At 40.3% G+C, this 17,022-nt stretch overlaps 1 protein-coding gene across 4 annotated transcripts in view; it reads right to left on the reverse strand.

Annotated features, from left to right (window-relative positions):
* Positions 1-16,374, reverse strand: part of csnk1g1 (casein kinase 1, gamma 1) — a 50,354-nt gene extending 33,980 nt beyond the window's left edge. For 2 of the 4 annotated variants that reach the window (XM_033623398.2, XM_033623406.2), the window contains exons 1-4: positions 16,182-16,374; positions 7,565-7,992; positions 5,594-5,634; positions 2,625-2,694 (exon numbers count right to left, since the gene is read on the reverse strand). In XM_033623398.2, coding sequence (XP_033479289.1) covers positions 2,625-2,694; positions 5,594-5,634; positions 7,565-7,751 — 298 coding nt within the window. In that variant the 5' untranslated portion in view covers positions 7,752-7,992; positions 16,182-16,374. The remainder of the gene's footprint in view (positions 1-2,624; positions 2,695-5,593; positions 5,635-7,564; positions 7,993-16,181) is intronic. The other 2 variants (XM_033623425.2, XM_033623416.2) reach the window with 1 other exon arrangement.
* Between the last annotated feature and the right edge of the window lie 648 nt (positions 16,375-17,022).

Genomic DNA, 17,022 nt, shown 5'->3' on the forward strand with positions numbered 1-17,022 from the left:
GCCGCCTTTAGCCAGGCTTTATGTGAGAGCGGTGCTGACACATCAAAAAAGAGAGCAGCAGAGGAAAGACTGAAAAGAAGATGTCTATTGTTTTATCTTTTCCAGCAGTGGCAAAGAGAGGTGATTTGCCTAATGGGCCTAATCTCCTAATTTTAAGTTAGCTAGCTTGCTAGGTATCTCCGGTTTTAGTTAGTAGTAGTTAAAGCATGAGCGTACTGATGACGTGACAAAGCAATCACGTGATTGGACAACAAAAACATGATGCAAATTCCATTAGCTCCGTTTGACGCCAGCAACTTTTTGCCCCATGTTTAGTTGATTTTCAGGGGATAACTGCATAAACTCAAGGCTAACCTGGCTCTGGAGCAGGGCCAGTAAGCACTACACTACAGTCTGGCTTAGCCCACTTTGGAATGTGCCAGGATTTTGCCAGTGTGAAAGCTTTCTTTGCCCCAGTCTAAAGCTCAGTTCAGACCAAAGATTCACGACAAGCTGAGTTGAAACATGCAACTTCTTGCGGCGTTCTGCAACACTGTAAAAACCTGTCGGTTCACACCAATGCAACTATATGAGATGGCGTGTCATCTCTATGCAACAACTGTCTATACTTCTGTTCTGATATCCAGCTTTTCAGGCTTATTTTGTGGCTGAATATAATTTGTAGCTTCTTAAAATATGAATGAGGATAGTGATAGTGAGATGCTGGCTACAGCTGCATTTGTAGGAGTGATGAAACGGCAACAAAACGAGCATCAGATGGACTGTATTCACAATAAATATGCCACAGTAACATAAGTAAGCAGTGCTAATTAGCTAGTCATGGAACAATGTGTGTGTGAGGGGGGTTAAACATACAGCGAGCAGCAGCAGCGACCCATCAATCGCCACTGGCACAAGTGAGGATGGAAACAGAGGGCTCATCGGGGACAGAGCATCTGCTGCAGCATGTCTGCGGCCATTTTGACTTGACCTGCGGACTTCACTACAAGCCGTTTGGCTGTAGAAACAGGTGACAAGCTTTACGTTCACCAGCAATTTGACCAGTGGAGATGCAGGTGACACCATCAGCCAGCTTGAATCGAGCTCCAACAGCCAGTTCACACCGCTGCAACTTTTCTCTGCAACGTTCTGAAACAGTTTTATCTTGTCACAAATCTTTAGTCTGAACAGCTCTGTTAGCTTGGGGCTAAGTGCAGTGTGACAAGGGTTACGGAGTATTAAATGCACACTTGCACTGCACAAAAAAAAATCAAATGATCATCAGTGATATTTGGCTGATATCTGCACTTTCTATGTCATGCAAATAAATATATGAAACAATTAAAACCCATCTGGTGAAGTATCTCAGTGCTGATCTTTGACCACATGATCTCGGCTCACACAGTGACAGAAGCTTTGCTCCAGCGTTCACAGATGTTTTATCAAGATAACAGAAGGCTAATCAAATAAGTGAATTCCTCTGCTACACGCTGCACCGTGACGATGTATGAGCCTGTGTCACACTGAAGAGTAAAACCTCACATTTCCTTAATGCGACTATAATCAATATTTCCTATAATGAGATGGATCTAATGACTGTGTAATGTGAAAGGGGTCACTCGTAGTAACAGAACTACAGGGAATCATCGCCCAACTCTGCAGCTCCCCTGTGACGCAGTTTCAACATTTTCAACACTTTGTGTTTGTTTTCCAGCCCAAAACTTAATCGTTTTTCCCCCTCTCTCTTCATTATCGTCAACTAGCTGGTGAACATCGTGGAGCGTTTAGTGCTGGATAAATCTCTCAAGAGCTGGTGGAGAGAGCTTAAAAAAGGGTGACTATTGGACGCACATTCACCAGGTGTCCAGAGACACGACTCTCAAGTGACAATGTTGCTCTGTAACTGCCATGCTAACAAGTTCGTCATGTCAACTTAATAACGTGATTATATGTCAGTGTTGCGATTACAGCTTCTTTCCATTGCCACCAAGTCTCCCTTTACTTAAAAAGTCTTTGCTTAAAAAGCCACTTAGTTCACTGTACAGGGAAACATGTTCACACCCAGACAGACTCACATTGATCCAGTGTGAAAAGCTGAATAACACAGAAGATGTTTCAGTTATTATTAGCTCAGTCAGACCTGGACATTGGGCACATGTGTGTTCAGTCTATTGCTGACAGGAAACCAGTAACATTGCAGACACACAGCACTAAACACAAGTTACATCCTCAAATATAGCGTGCAACACTTCCTGCATATTCTGCCCAGATAACAACAAGGAAGTCTCTTCTGAAGATCAGAAAAAAACATAAGCTGCTGCATCTGTTCTGTGGGTGTTTAAGAAGCTTTATGTCAACACCTTTCATATTGAATTGCAGCCCCGGTAGGTCTATTGTCGAGCAAGGTCACTGTTCAACACGCTCTCTGTTAGGCATGTAGTCATTCGCGCACTTATATACACAAAGTCCTGGAGATTAAAATAAGTTGCTGACTCAGCTTAATATCAATATGTAATCTGAGTGGAGTAATCGCTTGTTGTGGAAATGATGCAATCTTCTGATCTGATCTTCCAAAACAGTCAAATCAATGTCATGCAGTCAAACAAAAACACTGCAAGGAGTTGCAGACACGTGTGTGACCTTACCTGTAGTTCCCAGTGTTTTGTAGAACCGGTACTCTAAATGCAACTGTGGTGCCCTCGACTTCACTGGTTCCTGCACAGCGGAGACAACCAAACCAGTACTCAATTAATGGCAGTTAATGACAAGAACCACAAAACTTGAGTAAAACAGAATAAGAACAAACACCTTAAACAGAATGTTACTGATATGTTAAATCAGCTCTTTAAAGGTATACAATGCAGGAATTTTCAGTTACTGTTCATGAACAGTATCACCAATGACAGTGAAAGCTAACCCCAGATTCGCTCTCTTTTTGGAACGAGTTTTGTCTGCTGTGCAATTTGCCTTGCTATATTTACATTTTCACAGCGCTGTGTACGCGATCTTTGTAGCTTCCTGGATGTGTGATATTTACAGTAAAGTCCTGACCTCACATATGTGGTGTGACCAAGAATATCCAGACTAGAGTAAATATGGACAAAATAAGAAAGTACAGGCAGAGGGCAGAGTCTCTGCTTGGGGTGTGACGATACACTGATCTGGATCAATACATATTGACTCAATTATCAACAATCAAATATCATCAATACAAAGTGAAATCATTAATTTATTGTCATTTTCTAAATACACCTTTATTTTGAAATGCCCATGGCACGTCTGTGTCACCATTTCCGTCAAAGCTCACCTCCTTCCTAAACGTTCAAACAGTGCTGAGGGCCAAGCCCCAGGCAGATAATGGCAAGCATTCAAGAAAAAGACAAAGTGGAGATATATATACTGATATCAAGCACAGGCCCTTAATTTGGTTCCGGTAAAAACTGTATCGTGGCAGACATTGTGATATCAGCAAATATCATATCTCTGTCCTAAGAATCGATATATCATATTGTGATGAAACCTCTGATTTATACCCCTAGTCTCTGGAGACAACATATTCTCACTCCGACCTCATCATATATTGACGATTGGTCATGGACCTTCCACGTCCAGGTACAACGTGCAAGGTCAAGGTTCCCCAAGAAAAACAAATGGTTAGGTTTAGGAAAAAACAACAGGGTTTGGCTTTAGAATCTTATGGGACACTAACGCTGCTCTCCCGGGTGAAAGTCAGTGTTTGTTTGACACATCCACCACCCCTCCTGCACTTCCCTACTCGGGACTTTCATGGCCTTAACCTTCGTTCTTGTCCCCCCGCGTTTCCCCTTGACGCCGCCAAACGCTGATAAATTAAAACAGCAAGCAGCCGCTTATCATGCCAACGTTAAAGGACGGCATTTTTCGTCAGTGTCTTACGCCACAAGTCACTGCTCAAGAGCCAGATTTCGACCTCTTAAAGGATGATTTTGAGGTATTACTTTTGTATGAGTCTTTGCGTTGTTTTCATAAAATCCTGCATAGTATACCTTCAAGAACTTGAAGTTTTTCTCCTGAAGTGTCAACATGTTTGTTGATGATGACTCATCTTGCACTTGAGGGCAAATACAAACATGCTATCGAATGAAATTTGATTTACAGACACTGAGATGTACCAGGACAACCCTCCCACCATGTAACACTAATGGGTCTACCAAACTAACTGGCCCGAGCAACATAAACAACGTCAGTGTCAGTTTTGCACAAAAGTCACCAGGAACTCTTTCTTCTACCAAAAGCTCAAACATGCAAATTATGCCCTGCCACCTGGGATTAAAAACATGTCCGTCATCTTTGTCCTCCTCCGAAAACTCTGTTAGAGCAGACGGCTGACTCCTCCATTGTCTGAGTCATCCGAAAACCTTAACATCAGTCTCCACTTTTCAGGTTCTGTCCAAGCTTCTTCTGAACTCAAACTTAAGAATTTGCAAAAGTTTCCCCAAAGTTACCCTTGACTAAAACATCACGTTTCGTAAGGTTGCGATCATGATACTCAGGTTGCAATTTAAATCTAATTTAGGAAAAATGTCACAGTATAAAGAACACTCCACCATATGCAAAAAATAAGTTTACTTTTTTTATGCAATCAGAACAGTGCAATATGTAATTTATAATATTTATTACACTCCCTAAAACATCCAACATCATAACACTGCTTTTTGTGCAATCTGGGAGAAAGAATGAACATTTGCCTGTATCATCAAAATAATTAAAGCGCTTGCAGGATTCTTTAGGGAAACAAAGTAAAAACCGATAATGTTTGAGAATCAATTCATTATCACAAAAAATATTACTTTAGTCAAGTGTATAAACATTTTCTTACATTCCTACCATTAAGGGTGGTTAACATAAAATTAAAACACTAAAAGCTGTTTAATAATCGAGTGAAAGGCACAATATGAAGTCACCTGGAAAATTATTTCCTGATAAAAGTGACCTGCGTATGCACTAAAGATACAAGGTGCCTAATGGTGTCCCCAAAGTCTATAATTTCTTCAGAGTTCACTGATGTTTTAAGACTCAAAACTCATTTTACTGAATCATTTCTCAGTTCCATCAGTTTCACATCACCATACAGCAGTGTGAGCAGCTGAGAACGATTTGGTTCGGTAACCTTAATACTATCATAGCTACTGTATTTACTACTCTCTCGTGAGCAATAATAAAAGCATGAGTCAGGAGTCAGGGTTTCCAGTCCAGCAGCCACTGGAAAGACGCACTTTGCCAAGCATCTATACCTCATTCACATCTCTCTCTAAGACCAGAACAGTCCAGCACAACAACACCCCCCCCCCTCCCCCCCCCGTGCCGCCCGAGCACAACCTCCGAGTCATATTTCTGGAAATCAAGTGCAAATGCAATTTTGACAGACATGCAATTTGTGTCTAATCGAAGCTTAATAACAGCTTCCCTGTCTGAACACAGCACTGACATCATATAATTTTCGTAACCTTTTAGATGCATCACTAAAATACAGTGATTCATTATGTATCTGTGCAACTGTACATACCGGTTTGAAATAGATTCTTATATTTACAAAGATGAGGATATCAAGCAGAGAAAGAAAGAGTGCACTTACCAGTTTAATAGCTACATACTCGTTGGTGTAGAGATTTTTACCTGAAACAAGACAGGAAAGATGGCCTTTAAAAATAAAGTACACCACTTGCGACTTCAAAAAAGGTTCACCAGGGAACGAGCAACTCTGTAAGGGACTTTGTCTGATTGTCTGAAGATTTTTTCATTCAAATTTCCTGGAAACTTTGCAACAGAAAATGATTCAATCGTGTTTCCTTTTTTCCCAGCTTGCCTCTGATTATACGCTCAGTTGCCTAACCAAAGATAATGCAGTCTAATGTAACAGTCCTGCAGTGAAGTACCTTCATTCAGTTATAATGTTCAGTTTTTATTTAACCGTTTTGAGAGGTTTTGGTTTAGTTCAAGGTCATTTTGAAGGCTGCTGTAAAGTTGTATTGCATCATACAAAGAGATGTTTTATTCATATATATGGGGTGGAGAAAATATTAGAAATACTTCAGCATAATGCAATATAATTCAACCGTACCACAAACGACAGCCTTCAAAATGACCATAACGTTGAATCAATATTGTCATATTCAGACCATTTAATGCCACTGACATCATGATAATATGACAGCAAAATAATGCAAATACATTCTTACAAAGAGCAATGAACTTACAATTCTTGAGCATATTCAGACATTGGAATTGGGATATGAAAAAAATAATTATTTCTTTTTGTAGTTAACACATTCAAGATACATACAATAAAGTCTATCAAAGTATGGCACCTTTACAGGATCAGCCCAAAATGACTTAGTTTGAGACTTAATACAAAATTTATCCAACAACAACAACAACAACAAGTGATGCCTAACACATGAGCTTAGCGAAGCTCCACAACAGTGCAGTTAACACCGTAATTCAGCCAGCGTGCTGCAGTCAGCTCCCAGGGAGCAGTCTGCTGGTGGATTTACGCTGTGCAGGCGCAAACTGTAAAAAATAATGCACGTAGCTACCGTGATGTCACCCACTGGTTTGTGGACTGCCATTTTGAAGCCTCAAATTCTGCATTTCGGCTGTTGCTATCTTAAATTTTTGGAGCCAGAAGTGACCATATTGGAACAAGAGGCTGGCGCTGTGGAGTAGCGAGGGGTGCGGACTGAAAAGCCAAGGATACTATCGGCAGTCAGCCTGTCACTCGAAGTGGCCCACCCTTGATTATGCACAACTTTAAGCCTCAACAAAATATAAAGGGGTTAGTTATATGAAAATTCATCCCCCGTAGAGTGGTCATGAAAAGGGTAATTAGCTACAGAGACCAAAACTGTTTTTGTACCAGGCTTTAAACATGTTTATTTCTGCTGTACAGTTTGGCATTTTAACATGGGGGTCTGTGGGAATTGACTGGCTTCTGGAGTCAGCCTCAAGTGGCCACTCAAAGAACTGCAGTTCTTTGAATGTTCTTTGGCACTTTCATGTTGGCTTCATTTTTCAGCCCTGGACGTTGCCACTTAAGTGGAGGATGAAGTAGCTGACAACTATCAGGACTGTGCATCTTCCAGTTCAAAAGTGCAGCTGCAGGCTACTGGTAAGCTACGAGGTTGTCGTCTTTTAAGTGTTGTTTTATTTTTCCTCAGACTCACGTGAGTAGGGCGGAGAAGGATAGAAAAAAAAAAACAAAGGGATGATTGCTGCAGCCAAGCAATAGACGGGAAAACCATTCTGTTTATTCTGGCATCATGTTGGCTCAAATATTGGTGATGTTCTTATGTAAACAAACACGTATAAACCAACAGGCAATATCAAGGTTAACAAAATGATCGAGCTCATTTTCATACATCAAACAGTAAAACAATAACGTAATTATCGAGACAGACCTAAATAACACCTCTCAGACAGTTTAGTTTTGCTTACTTGTACCTAATAAACTGCAACTGTGTGTATTTACATGCAGAACCAAATGCTATAAACTAAACTTTCACTCTGTCAGCTGTTCCATTAAAAAAAAGGTTTAGACTTAACCTACCGAGTTTTAATTCACCAAAGTTTCCACAGCCGATCTTCTTGCCCACTCGAAAGTTCGGCCCCACCATGAGGACCCCAGATGAGCTGGAGGAGCCAGATGGTCGGGACGAGTGTCCGCTGCGGCTTCCCTGGGAAACTTTAGTGCTCCTGGCGGGCCGCTCGCCATATTTATCTCTCTGTTGATCCATGGTGTGAGCAGCACAGGTCAGCAGGAGCCTGGAGTGATGTACGAAGAGGCCTCCTGGGCCGGGCCCACCACAGCCACAGCCCTAGTCACTGGCAGTGCCTGGATGGCACAGTCACTCTCATGAGACACAACCTGGCACAGCAAACCGGCACTCCTCCCCGTCCTCGCCCTGTCACCTCTAACAGTTGTTGAACAGGCTGATCTCTGGCCTCAACATTTGTCACAGGAAGGAGGTGGTAGACCTGTAAAAAACACATGACAAAGACAAAAGACATTAAGTTTCCACAGAGAGCAGTGCATGGAATATGTAGGCTGAGGCTATATCCACACTACTACATGGTCATTTTAGAACAAAATCTCAGTTCACAGTGTTTTAGCAGCATTTCAGGATTAATCTACAAGAATGAAAACACATATCATAGGACCATTCATGTACCCTAGTAGTATGGGATACCAGGGTATTTGAAAATCTCAACGGTATGATTTGTAATACCATCAAAATTCTACCACTCTGTAAACTCACTGTTTGTAGTGCACATTCTGCACTGCCAGAATGTCTGAGGTTTCTACTGGTGAAAAAGGCAGCTGAGCAGACTGACACTGCCATTTCAAGTGGTGGGGGGGTGGGGATAAAGTTACATGACTGTACACAGCTGGCCAGGAACAGTATGTTTTCACATCTAATTCGATGAATTCAGGGTTTATTTTGACCAAACCAGCAGAGGTGATTGTTGGAGCAATGAACTAACTAACTAGATGACTTATAAGACTAACCGAGATGGTTTTGCTGAGTTTTATTGTGTTTCTAAGTGTGTTTTATAATGACTTAATGGGGCAATTTCATAACATTAGTCTAAGTTTGGTAAAAGAAAGAAATTTGAACTTAGAAGGTGTATGGTTGTATCTATCTGTTTAATAAGGAAAATAAGTCTAAGAATTTCAACTGTCATCTCATTTTGTGAATTTTTATAATGTTGATTTATATGACTGAAAAAGCTGAGAGCTTGGCTCGCGAAACCTAGTAAACTCTGCAGTTGCAGGGGTAGGGTGGGGGACACTAATACCGTTATATACCGTATACCCCAGTGCAATTTCTGGAAGGTGTGAAAAAATAGATACGATAGTTGGTTGCTTAGTGACAGAAAATACTATGAAGATGGCGAAAAATAAGACCAGAGATTTCTTTGCTTGGACCGACGACAAGGTGGAAATGCTACTCAGAGTAACACATGAGTATAAGGTGGTCAAAGTGACATCAAACAGACTGGGAGTCGTTACAAAGCAAATAGCGACATATGAGAGCAGCCCTGGACGGGAGCATTACCCATCTCCAAAGGAAACCATGGCACTGGGAAAGAAGTACCCACACAAAAAGGATAAAATCACAAAAGGTATGTTGACCTGGCTGTAATGTTGTGGCTTGACACACTGTGGCTGATAAGACCCAATCGGGAAGCGAACATGGATGACATTTTTAAAAGTCTCTGTTTATGTCCATCTAGACTAAAACACAACCTTGGAGTTTTCAAACTAAAACTGGATCAGCAGTGTCTTCAAAAGTCTCTGCTTTAAGGGATCCAAAACGGTGGAGTACTGTGAAAACTAGGTGTAAACACAGCAATAGTTATACCTTTAAAAACGAAATTGTAGTCGTGAGGATGCAGCCTAAGAAGTTGTGACAACATCCTACAAAAAATTGGGCTTAAGAACCAAATTACAAGATGCAGGCTGATCTTTTTCTTTAGCAGAAAGCTGAAACGTACAAATATCATAAGAGCTCTTCCAAGTATAAAAACACAAACCACAAAATGGTGACACTCAAAATAACATTTAAATTACAATTCCACAAGCCAGCACATTGAAAACCCTGTCACTGCAAATGTCAATTTTAAGTAGTTTCACACTGAGGACATTTTGGCTATTCTAAGTCTTGAACAACATGCCTCTTTGCTTCAAGAAGTGAAAACACACAACACAATAAAGTAAAATAAAACACAAAGTGGAACTGAATAAGGCTTAAAACGTTCAATAATGATCCACAGCCTTGGTTGAGGGCACTGGCAGGCGTACGACATTTTGTCATTAATATTTTCACTACACTTAATATTACATGGGAAAACAGGTGCAGCAAAATCTGGGAAAAAATCTGCACATCTCAGCAGAGTTCAGTCAGGGGGCAAGTCATGTACTGACTGCTCAGACAGTGAGGCATGGGGGGACGGCTACATCGGCTAGACATTTAATTTTAATAACTGAGAAAAAGCTCCATTTGCTCTTCTTAACTCCTACAAAAGGCTGCCACGATGAATAAAGAGGACCACAAAAACAGTCAGCAATAATCTCTACAGCGTTTCAATGCCATTCCAGCAGCTACAACTATTTTCTAAATTTAACTCCACCGTAACATTGCGAGTTTAGCTCATTTTTGAAGGTCATGAATCATGTGAACACTCACTGTTTACAAGCAGACGGTGCTAAACGAGGACAGGGCTGGCTTACTGTAACAGCGCTGCTGAGCTAAAGCAATAGTCATCAAGTCACAGTGGTCACAGAAAACACCAGTAAACACTTGGAGCGTTCAACACAAACCTGAAGTCATAGTCTGTGATCATGAAGGCATCTAAGACTCTCCACCACCCACAGCTATAGCCTGGCAGACAATGTCAGCGGGGAATATTATGTAAACAATTATATAAAGCTATGTCTGCTCGCAAGGACACCGTAGCTTAACTTGATGGACACTGGTCGGATTTCATCAAGTGCTCAGAAAAATAATTTTGGGATCAACCTTCTACCACAGGCAATGCGGATATTAAATTATGTGACTGTAAAACATAAGGCGGTTCGGTGTATGATTCAGCAGTCATTAAGAAATAAAGCATATGATGTTTATCAGCTCCAGGCCTCTTTGGGAATGGGGACTTCCTATTCTGTTATTCATCTTCAGCAAGTTAGTGCACTGAAGCAAGCTGCAGACAAAATGTTGCCTGTAAATCAGAAGATCACCACTCATTACTTCACCCAAAAAAATATATTTAAAAAGAACCATTTCCCATTTAAAACGACTTTTTATCCTTTCAATAAAAACAACAGCTACTAATATTTTCATGACAATGCTGTAATTCCTGAGCATGGAAAAGGCTGCTGCTGAAAAGTATTTGTGTGTGGGCTTCCGGATGACTCATGCTCAGTATTGCCTGCAGTGCCTGCACAGATCTCAGCATCAAAGACAGCTAGTTTGCTCTCAAGGGCAACTGTGCACTGTTGCTATTACATAAAACCAGGAACAGAACAACACGGCTATAAAACAGTTTTGCGGCAACGACAAATAGTGAGCTGTGTAACCGTTTCCATTGTGCAAATAATCATTTGTAGGCCACTCTGATCCGGTGCGCACCAGTGTTTAGATTAGCTCGGCTAGGTGTATCTCCTGATCAAAGACCATCTTCACACACACACACAAACTCCGTGGTGGATGCAGAATAATAAACACACACTCACTGATTATTCCCCAGACGCTGTTGTTACCAAAGAGCCCAGACTGCAACGCCACATTGCATATCACTGCTAAAATACTGAATTATACCTGACCTTGTGATACGGCTGAACACAGCTTTGAACTCCCAGTTTATTCAAAGTTGTTACTACAAAAATAAGGCAACACTGGTGATTCAATAAGACTGTAACGTGTGACTATAATGGAGTGTGGGCATTTGTTTTCAGGAAGAGAGGCATGATTGATAACTGGTCAGGAGACACTGAGCTGTCACACTGCTGGTCATTTGTCACGTCCACTCATGTGCTTCTGGGTGTTAATTAAAGCCGAGCAAATGTTTCAAAATTCTGTTCATTTCCACATTTATTTTGTTTATTTTGTTTTATTTTAAGTGCATTGTTTAAGATGATAATGCAACACACAATTCTTGAGTTTAAGACCAGTTTGTTTGGAGCAAATTATAAGCAAGTTTTATTTCAAAGGTGTTTTCATGCTAAATTCAGAGTATGGGATTATCACATTATAACAATATCCCAAAACTGATTCTGTATGTACAGTTTCTTTGCCTGTTTTATGCATCTGCAATGCAACTCCACAGCCACATTGTATTTCAGACATGTTCAGACATGCCTAACTGGAGGATTAGGATGGAAAAATGAACATTAAACTGGTGCAAGGACTCAATTCAAACAAGGCAGCAAAACTACGCTTCATGAAGGGTTCCAGCAGAACATCTGCAACCTTTAATTACAAAGGCGTATCACACTATGTGCTGTAAACGATCCCCTAAGTATTATTTACCTAGTGTGTATCATTTTCTTTGGTTGTTGATACATCAGCTACATGTAATGTGTTGTGACGTGCTCATTGTTAAATATATATTAATCTATTGAAAAAAACTTGACTAAAGCAAATCATAAAGGTCTTGCAACCCCTGTTTTCTTCTTTAGATTACAAGAGTCACAAAAAAAATCTTGTTTCATTTAGCTTATGTGGGGGAAGGGGAGACGGACAGTGTAACATCTCCAGCAGCAAAATGTAATGCCATTATAAATGTTGAATTTAAGATGAAACGGTGCAACTCTGCAGCAATTTAAGCAGATACTCAATGGCAATATTATAGTATAATAAGGTGCCCCTGTAATTTTGTTCACCTCATGTGTGTTTAAGGGATTTACAAAATAAATATCATAGCGCAACTGCAAAAAACTGCAATTTAATATATTACAAAGGAGCTCTGCATCCTGTGTAAATTCACATCAGTAGACCACCTAATTAATAAAGCGGAGAACAAATTCAAGCAATCCGCTGGACTGCTAAAAAAAACGGTCTGTGGTTTCCACAAATGGCTTATTCAGTTTTGATGTGATGTGGGGAATCCCCAGCCTTTATCCCTGCGGAGGCGCCATGTCTCCTGATAAATGAGGATATGTTTGAGGATACACACCTTTTGGCATCCTATAAGAGTAATTTGGTTTCTCAGAAGGAGGAGACACGAAGGGATTTATCCCACTGCAGATTTATCTCATTAACCCCTTTCTTTCTGATTTGTTATTCTGTCAGCAATCAAAAATATCATGCACTGCAAACAAATATATAAGTATATACTGATTACTTCCAGGCCTGCTTAAAATTTGTTCTGTAAATAAAGCATTTTGCCTTCTTCCAGTTTGGTAAAATGTGTTCATACATTGAAAAAACACTGTCCTCTTAAGGTCAGGTTCTCATATTAAAATGCCTTGATGTAGACAACATGCAGTCACTAATAAAAGGAAGTGATATTGTCAGAGGTGCATGAGTATCTCTATTAACAGATATCTGCCCATGTATGCTGAATCCGAAGGCAGCGGAACAAGATTTTGGTATCAGAGGCGTTCTGGTTTACATTAGTGGTCTGTTTGTAGTCCCACCAGTATTGACCAATCACGTTTGAGTGGCTAGTAAACAGTCAGTGTGGGGAGCAAAAGAGGAAGAACGCGTTGGTAGAAATGCAATCTTGGAACCCATCAATTATCGCCTGACCACAATTCAGCTTGACATTACCTTTTTTTAGTTGATTTTTTTTTAAATGACCTGTGCACGAAGAGCAAGCCTTGGCCTGTCCCAAAATATTGGCCAAGGCGTTTTGAGATTGGACAGAAACAACCTTCGGTGAGATCTGACACTTGATTCCCCATCCCTGTTTCTCCAGGTGAGGGAAAGTGCAAAATGTAGGCTGACGCAACGTTGGAGAAATGCTGAGTTGTGTATTTTGAATGTCATAGTTTCAAAGTGGAAACTGTAGCTGGGTTTGTGCTGGAGTAGAGTAGATAAGTAAATGTGGCTGAGTGTTTGATGGCGGTATAGATTTATGATAGCGCAGCCTGATGTTTGATATAGTGCTCATTTGCATAAAGGCGTTTCATTTGACTCTGGCTTGGCCTGTATGAGCGCTCAAGGAGTAGTACCATCATTATGTGCACTGATTAATTTCCCTATTTAACATTAAATGCAAAAAGTAGATAAAATTTTACATTCTTATAATTAAAACATTAGATTGACGCTCATTTGCTTCCTGAAAAATTACAGTCATAACTTGACTGATGTCATTCTGTTCACGCCTTTGACTTAAGCTCATTCTGCATGACCAAGAAACGTGTCATATTACGGACAATGCTCTCAATTCTGAGTTGTTGTGACTACAGCTTACAGATCTAACATTTGTGTCACATCACCTATACACTAATATTGTTTCAGCTGGAAGCATGCACCAGACTGTTTCTATATTCTAGTCTCACTGGAACTGATGATGCAGGAATTTGGTGTTAGTAGAAATATATAATATATAAACACCGTATTATGGCAGTATTATTTTCACAATGCTGTTATAATACCCAGTGAAATGTGGAGAAAGTATCAAAACACACACATCAACACAAATGTTTACAGTCTAGTCACTGGCACAGAGCCAAAGCAGCAAGGCTGACTGACAAAAAGTGGCAAAAGGTTTCTCTCTGATAACGCCGTTAATCAAAAACTAAACATTTTAAGACTTCAGGAATGTCTGCGTAATTGGTTAATAGCTAGTTTTTAAATCCAGAGTCATTCACTGGTATATGTTCTTTCAGCAACACGCCAAGGTGGCATTGAAAATATATATTAGACTTCAAAAAGCCTTGATTACAGTCCACACATTTGCCAAAATATCTCAAGAAACAGTGGCACTTGGAGCTGATTAGCATCTATTAAAAATGACTAATCTGTTGACATCTTTTCATTTTTACAGAAACATAAAGGCTCTGAGTGGAGTGATTAACCTTCAGTGGAAAGATCAGCCTGAGAGGGGGGCCTGCCAATAGTGCGGACTCCTACTGTGGCAGTGCCAGCTAACAGCTGCCTCTCTCTCCTTACCGCCAGCTCTTATGAACTATAACTGGTGGGAATTTAGATTATCTGCTATAATAATAGTCATTTTTATTTGTAAAGCACTTTTTCTAGATCCAAAATGCCAGATACCAATAAACAGATACATAAAATAATAGGTAGGGATATAGTTTCCCTTCACACATGTATACATTCATGACTCTGCACCCACATCTATGATAATGATCTCATTTTTCCATCTCGAGTGTGATCTGCAAATCTTGCACATATTGCATGATAAGCAGAAATATACTCATTTTGTCAAGTCAACGTATTGTTTACTTAACATTTAATGAGGAAGTCCACATTGTGTAGTAATTAACTGCACGTATGCTGAAGGATGAGCCACTGACCACGTTTCTCAGGTAAATAATTACCTGCAAAATCTGCAATAAAAACAACTGGGGATTTTCCCAGTTTGAGGCCTGCACACAGTGAGTTTGTTGCACATAGTCAGGCTCCACTTCATAGTGACGTTTTGAGTAAATGCAACACAGACAATATTTTACACCAGCCTTCACGGGAACTCTATTAAAGGATGCCAACGACAATATATTGTGGATCCACATAGCCGTAGTTTGGGCAGAAGTCCAGCTGGTAACATATATCTCAATAAGAAGTGGTTTGCACTGCTCTCTTAAAATCACTGTGTTGTTTAGTGAAAAATGACTCCAACCAGTTATTATACTAGAGAAAGGGTAACAGGATGATTCAGTAATAAGCAATCTATGCAGTTCAGCAATGAAAAAGTACATTTAGTTGGCTACTAGCAAAGAAAATGTGCACATTAGGAGGTACAATTTAACCTGACATCTGCACCTGCTAAAATCAACATAACCTGCACCAGTTAGATTCAATATAATTGTGCCCACGGTGACCAGGCTGAGGAGGGGCCTTGGTTATTAAATACATTTTATTTCTGTGCCATCCTGTCTTTGCATCCGCTACCTTGCACTGAGAGGCAGTGATAACACTGTGTGTGTGAGGAAGTGTTTTGTACAGGCAGCTGAGGCTAATATAAAGATGATCGATCCTTTGTAAAAGCGGGCCCTCCACCTGAATCAAAACAAGGAAGCGAGTTGGCAGTTGGACGCCAACGTTTCGCGAACAAAGCGAGCCTTTGGCAGTTTAACATCACTGATGGTCACATCGATTAACTCACCGTTAGCAGAGTTAGCTTTCACGCTTGCCAACAGAAAACCTGACTAACCAGCCACAAAGCTAACGTTAGCCAAACACTGCTAAGCCACAGTGGCTGCTTTGGTTTAAAATATACTCTCCCAAAAATAACCACGCACACATTTCCATATTCATCGTAATATTTGCTTGGTTAAGAGGCACCAAATACAACAACCAGGCTCAGTGCTTGGTGTTAACGCCTTAGCTAACACCTACTGATGGCTAGGTGACAGCTGGACCGAGCGCAACAAGGAAATTAGCTCAGTTAGCAACGAAAATATTAGCTAACAACCAAAAAGCTTACTATCAAATAATGCTCTGCTAGCTCATCGCACACAAACACAACAGGCTCACCTTCGCTGTGATAAATCCACACGATCAGGACACGGCGTGTGTGTCTGCCACGACAAGATGTACACGAGTAACCCGGAGCTTGATAGAAAGGTTTTCAGTGTGACTTGTTTGTGACTGATGTTTCACGCTAACAGCGGAGTGTCGTTAGCGGCTCTCTCCATTCTTCGCTGCTCGTGAAAGGTTCGAACACACCGGATGTAGAAAAACGGCACCGCCCGCTTCACAGCGCACACTTCCGGGTCAGGACTGATGCTGGCTAATTAATAAGTTTATCAACATGTATGACAAAGAAAAGCATCAGGTATTTATATTCAAGGAGCTGGAACCAGCACATATTCAGCATTTTTGTTTGACTGTAAAATTTAAAAAGTCATATAAATATTTTTAGAAAAATTGCTTTAAGTTTGCATCCTTCATAAATGAAGTGACAGCAGAAGAATAATTCATATAATCATTGTGTGTGTGACTAATTTAAAGGTATTCTGACACAGTGCAGGGAAACAACAACACATTTTTGTGATGCAACATTACAAGGACATTATAAACAGACATTTTCTCATCAAAACTGATATTAATGATTCCACACAACATTTAAATAAGTCTTTTTTAAATGTGTGTTTTTCGCTGGTGTGGCCTCTAGTCAAATCTATTCTAACTAACCTATTATCTTAGTAACTTACCTTCTTGTCCTAAATCATTTTATGGGTAAAATGTCAGATAATTGTGAAAAATGCCTGTTGTAATTTCAGCAACTCAAGCAAATAATAATAATAAGTTTATGACCATATATGACAAAGAAAAGCATCAAATCTTCATATTTGAGGAGCTGAAACCACTGGAT

The sequence above is a fragment of the Epinephelus lanceolatus genome, chromosome 2, assembly GCF_041903045.1.
Source record: "Epinephelus lanceolatus isolate andai-2023 chromosome 2, ASM4190304v1, whole genome shotgun sequence".
Classification (NCBI taxonomy): domain Eukaryota; kingdom Metazoa; phylum Chordata; class Actinopteri; order Perciformes; family Serranidae; genus Epinephelus; species Epinephelus lanceolatus.